This window comes from Wolffia australiana, chromosome 11, assembly GCF_029677425.1.
Source record: "Wolffia australiana isolate 7733 chromosome 11, ASM2967742v1".
Taxonomy (NCBI): domain Eukaryota; kingdom Viridiplantae; phylum Streptophyta; class Magnoliopsida; order Alismatales; family Araceae; genus Wolffia; species Wolffia australiana.
In genome coordinates this window covers 9,016,730-9,022,160 of record NC_135845.1, presented here as the reverse complement: position 1 = coordinate 9,022,160, position 5,431 = coordinate 9,016,730, and the positions used below count along the sequence as shown (strand labels likewise).

At 40.4% G+C, this 5,431-nt stretch overlaps 1 protein-coding gene across 1 annotated transcript; it reads right to left on the bottom strand.

The window, feature by feature from the left end:
* Positions 1 to 1,604: 1,604 nt before the first annotated feature.
* Positions 1,605 to 4,089, bottom strand: LOC144709862 (histone chaperone ASF1B-like). The gene is made up of 3 exons (XM_078583514.1): positions 3,481 to 4,089; positions 2,170 to 2,285; positions 1,605 to 2,078 (listed from the first exon to the last, which is right to left on the bottom strand). Exons 1-3 carry the CDS (start codon positions 3,587 to 3,589, stop codon positions 1,731 to 1,733), a joined length of 573 nt encoding a protein of 190 aa, XP_078439640.1. The 5' UTR covers positions 3,590 to 4,089; the 3' UTR covers positions 1,605 to 1,730.
* Positions 4,090 to 5,431: the final 1,342 nt, after the last annotated feature.

Here is a 5,431-nt window from a genome sequence, read left to right as displayed (position 1 = left end):
TGAACCACTCTCTACGTCACCACTACTTAATACACTCTGAAAGTTAGATTTTATTGTTAAAATAACTGAGCTTAAAAAATACTGGAGTCAAATAACTAAAAAACCATTGACATATCAAAGCTTTATACAAAACTTGATTTTATAATATGGATATTAAACCCAAATTCATTATTTTGTATGGGATTAGTGCTCTATCTATGATGGTCCGATGGTTCATTCCAAGCCTGTGTGGCCAAGTAAACTTTGGATTTCAGTTTACGCTTTGAACGAAGACGAGGTATCGAATAAAAAGTTAATTACATGGGAACAAAGAAAAGCATAGGTCCTCATGGGACCATGTACTTTAATTAAAAGCTTTATAGAGATAATTTTAATCACTGAAATATATTACAGTGGATACTAACAAAAAAGGATTGTGTATCTACGTCTTTGATATAGAGTTGTGTAATGCGTAAAGATTAAGAGACTTTTCCCTATATACTTCATAGTAACAGATGCATGTATTCATTATATTGCTAAATACATCTAATGATAGACTGAGTTGATAAGGGGTTGATTCAAACTCTGAATTAGTAGAAATAACATTAGTAAAAATATATGCACTAACTTCCGTGTAACTTTCACTATGTGCCTTGTGATAGACAGTATGAAATGATATACATATACAGCTCAAAGAATTCCTCAAGCAAATATGAAATGTTTAAAATCATTAATCAATGGCTTAAAGCTAACTAAGTTCAGATCAGCATAATTTTGTTTGGGGATGTAAAAGTCATGATACATGTATATATTAAACTTTCAAGAAAGATCAATAAAAACTAAATAATCATCTTTAATTATTGAAGACTTTCTATTGTGGGCATTTCATAAGTGTGCCATCTCATTTTATATAACACATCAACATTCAGTTACTATGGGATGGTTTGCCTATTCGGGTAACACAGAACAAAATCTAATGATACAGTTTGCTTTGGTTAGGCATTTATTTACTTAGCTAGTTTTGATATAATGATTCGGTTAGGCGTTTTAAACTTATCTCATTGGAAGATACCAGACCACATTAATATGATTGGTCACACTGAATTAGTTTTTTATGCTTAGTGCAACCAATTTCAAACGATGCATCCTAGGATATCTAAAATTTTGATATTGAGTAGATAACGAAAGATAATAAGTATTATATTTGTTTGCAGGTACAATAAAATGTGAATAAATCCCAAAATTTCTTGTCACTTTCAGAAAATGTGACTAATCGCCCAAATTTTTTTCAAGTGAAAAATAATATTATTCTCTCAAAGAGGATACAATTAGGAACATGCGGGCTTCAAAAACATGCAAGTAATTTAAGGACTTCCAAATGACTGCGTTCAACCATAAATCAAGGATGCCATGAACAAATAAAGAAAAAATACAGAAATAACACCATCAACACTATAAACTTGAAGGAGACACGAAGTTTTTATGATGCACTATGAAGCTTAAACGGAGAGAAGAACTTGAGACTTGCCAACTTAAGTTTATCAGAATAAATGCTCAAACATTAATTTCAAAAGGATCTATCGTACAATCCAGAAGAAGATGAAAAAAAAGGTACAAGAAAAAGAAACGAAAATAAATTATCCAATCACCCAGAAACATGTCCTACAAGCAATGCCTCATCCAGACAACAATAGCAATTTAATTTCCCATTGGTTGAGTTCAATTAAAAGGCTGGAACAATTTTTCTATAGCTATGAATTTTGACCTGGGTCAGGTATATGTTCAGGTGGGGGCACATCACTCGGGCTTTCATCTGGTGAAGGCTCTTCTGGAGGTTGCTGCCCATTATCATTTGTATCAGGATGGAAATTGATAGGAAATTTGGTAACTCTTGGTTTATCGGCCAAGATATTCCTTTGAACTCGATCAATTAAAACCTTTGGGGGAGGTTCTTCCCTTAGCCTCTCATCATCATAGTCATTATTCACATAGTATCCAACTCTGATGAATTCCTGGCTGAGATACGAGCAGGTAAGAAGCAGCACAGTAACGCCGATTATGTCCTCATCGGGGATCTTTGAAGGGTCAGGCGGATCGGCCTGAGATGGATTTTAAAAGTTGGGAAAATGGGTTATGAGGATTTCCTGGGAAGGTAAATTATGATGTTTAGTGGCTTATGATTGGGATTACCTGCAAAACAAAGCGGTAATTACCAACGTTGACTGGGCCGACAAGAACACTCTCCAACAGCTGATCATAAGTCTCATCCTCGGCTGACCCAACATAGATTAGCTTCCACTCCAAGTCTGCAATTCAAAATCCGATATCAAATGCACATAAAGGGACACTAGTATGGCTCTAGCGAGATAGATGTATGGAGATAGATGGGAAGAGAGAGAGATGATGGGCACAAACAGGATCACATAGATGGCAAATATGAACGCAGATAAGGCAGTAATTCATGTCGATTTCTAATTTAAATTTTACTCTCCAATCCTTTATCTGTAGGGTTTACATAAGAGGAGCAGATCTATATAGGGCCCACTATTGGATTAACGATTAGGGCATATCAAAAGATTACAACAGAGAGGGGAGCATAGAAAGAAACAGGTTTCCTAAATAGATCTGTAAGTACACAATTAAGGTAAGGAAATTAAAAATTCAAACGAGGTTCAACTGTTAATGAAGGAGCTACATGAATTAAGGGCCTGATGACCCATGGTTTCAAAGGAAGAGAGGTAAAATACAAAAAAGAGGAAAAAATGGCAGTAAGGAGAATTTGAAAATCACGGCACATAGGGTTGTCCTTTTTGATTTTGGAAAAACAGAAAAACAAATCACATTTTGCTTCTTTATCAAAAGGACAAAAGTTGTTGGAGAAAGGGATATATAGAAGAAATGGTGCTTTGAAAACCCTCAACAGATAATCAGAATTTTGATAATCACTTTGGGAAAAGGCCATTTACGAACAGGCAGAAAAGGAATAACTGGAATTAACAAAAAATAGACAAGATTCAGAGAACTCCTAAGGTTTATCGTACTGCATAATCGTTATCAGAGCTACATCCGCAGTGATTTATCGAATAAGGAGAAAGTACCATTAAAAATAACGAGGGATGAGAATATTAAGAACTAGGGCTCCTTTACTCAATAGGATCCATTAAGAAATCGATAACTGTGGGGGCAGTGAAAATGATTCTAGCTTTCTTTAAGATTGGAGAGTAGAGATTCAGACACATTTTTTCTCTTGAAAAATGTCCCTACATTTTTTGATGATCAACAAAAATGTAAAACAACGCAACTAATTTTAACAAAATGAAGAGCAGATCTTGTGATAAACACAAAAAATCAACGAAGAATGACTCTAAAAAGAGAATCAGAAGCCCAGGGAGACAAGCAAGATCAACAATCAATCAAACACAGAAGGAAAAAAAAAGCAGTTCAACGGCAAGATCTCTTCAAAGATGAGTAAAGAAGAGCAGCCAGGAAAAAAAAACACACCGTCGTTTAGGGGGGTAAGGCACTCGTAAGAAATCTCAAACTGGAAAGGATTAAGGAAAGCCGCCGGATTGTCGAGGACGGCGACGTTGGTGATGTTCACAGCGCTCATATTTCCCAAAAAAAAACCTAGAATCGAAACCCGGCACAGACCCAGAACGCTGAGAGCCCAAGAAAAGCCCAGAAGAGGAAGAAGCTCAGCAAAGACGCGAAATTTTCTTCAGTGGGTTGTAATCGAAGCAGGTGGTGAAGAAGAGGAGGACGATTGATGGCGAAGGCGGAGATGGTAGAGAGATGAGGAGGAGAGGAAGAAGGGAGGGGGATTTGGCTGGGTGGGTAATTGGGTTTTTTTTCTGGTTTAGGGGCGATTGATCGAAGGTGGTGGTGGAGTTGGGAAATGAGGGCGGGAGAAGGGGGGAGAGGGATTTGGCGGGAGAGAGTTCAAAACCATGTCGGGGGAGGGGAATTGAGTGTGGGCGGCCCTCGTCGGTCACACAAACACGCACTCTCTCTCTATTTCCCTTTCTCGCTCTCTTTTCTCTCTCAGTCTCTGTTTCCCTCTCTCTCTCTCTCTCTGCTCTCTCACTGTTTCCCTCTCTCTCTCTCTCTGCTCTCTCTCTGTTTCCCTCTCACTCTCTCTCTCTCAGCTCTCTCTCTGTTTCCCTCTCACTCTCTCTCTCTCTGCTCTCTCTCTCTCTCTCTGCTCTTTCTCTGTTTCCCTCTCTCTCTCTCTCACTCTCTCTGTTTCCCTCTCTCTCTCACTCTCTCTCTGCTCTCTCTCTGTTTCCCTCTCTCTCTCTCACTCTCTCCGCTCTCTCTCTGTTTCCCTCTCTCTCTCTCTCACTCTCTCTGCTCTCTCTCTGTTTCCCTCTCTCTCTCACTCTCTCTCTGCTCTCTCTCTGTTTCCCTCTCTCTCTCTCACTCTCTCAGCTCTCTCTCTGTTTCCCTCTCTCTCTCTCTCACTCTCTCTGCTCTCTCTCTGTTTCCCTCTCTCTCTCTCTCTCTCTGTTTCCCTCTCTCTCTCTCTCTCTCACTCTCTCTGCTCTCTCTCTGTTTCCCTCTCTCTCTCCATGTTTCCCTCTCTCTCTCTCCATGTTTCCCTCTCTCTCTCCATGTTTCCCTCTCTCTCTCTCTCCATGTTTCCCTCTCTCTCTCCATGTTTCCCTCTCTCTGTCCATGTTTCCCTCTCTCTCTCCATGTTTCCCTCTCTCTATCTTCATGTTTCCCTCTCTCTCTCTCTCTCCCCCTCTCTCCTCCCCCTCTCTTTCCCCCCCTCCCTCCCTTCTTCCCTCTCTCTCTCTCCCTCTTTCCCTCTCTCTCTCCCTGTTTCCCTCTCTCTCTCTCCATGTTTCCCTCTCTCTCTCCATGTTTCCCTCTCTCTGTCCATGTTTCCCTCTCTCTCTCCATGTTTCCCTCTCTCTATCTTCATGTTTCCCTCTCTCTCTCCTTGTTCCCCTCTCTCTCTCCATGTTCCCCTCTCTCTCTCCATGTTCCCCTCTCTCTCTCCCTGTTTCCCTCTCTCTCTCCATGTTTCCCTCTCTCTCTCTCCATGTTTCCCTCTCTCTCTCTCTGTTTCCCTCTCTCTCTCTCTCTGTTTCCCTTTGCTCTCTCTCTCGCTCTGTGTTTCCCTCTCTCTCTCTCTATGTTTCCCTTTGCTCTCTCTCTCTCTCTCTCTGTTTCCCTCTCTCTCTCTCTCTGTTTCCCCTTCTCTCCCTCTCTCTGTTTCCTCTCTCTCTCCCTCTCTCTGTTTCCTCTCTCTCTCCTCTCTCTTTTTCCCTCTCTCTCTCTGATCTCTCTCTGTTTCCCTTTCTCTCTCTCTATTTCCCATACTCCCTCTCTCTATGCTCTCTCTATTTCCCCCTCTCTGTCTCTATATTTCCCTTTCTATCTATATATATTATCTCCCTATTTCCCTTTCTCTCTCTGCTCTCTCTACTTCCCTTTCTCCCAATAT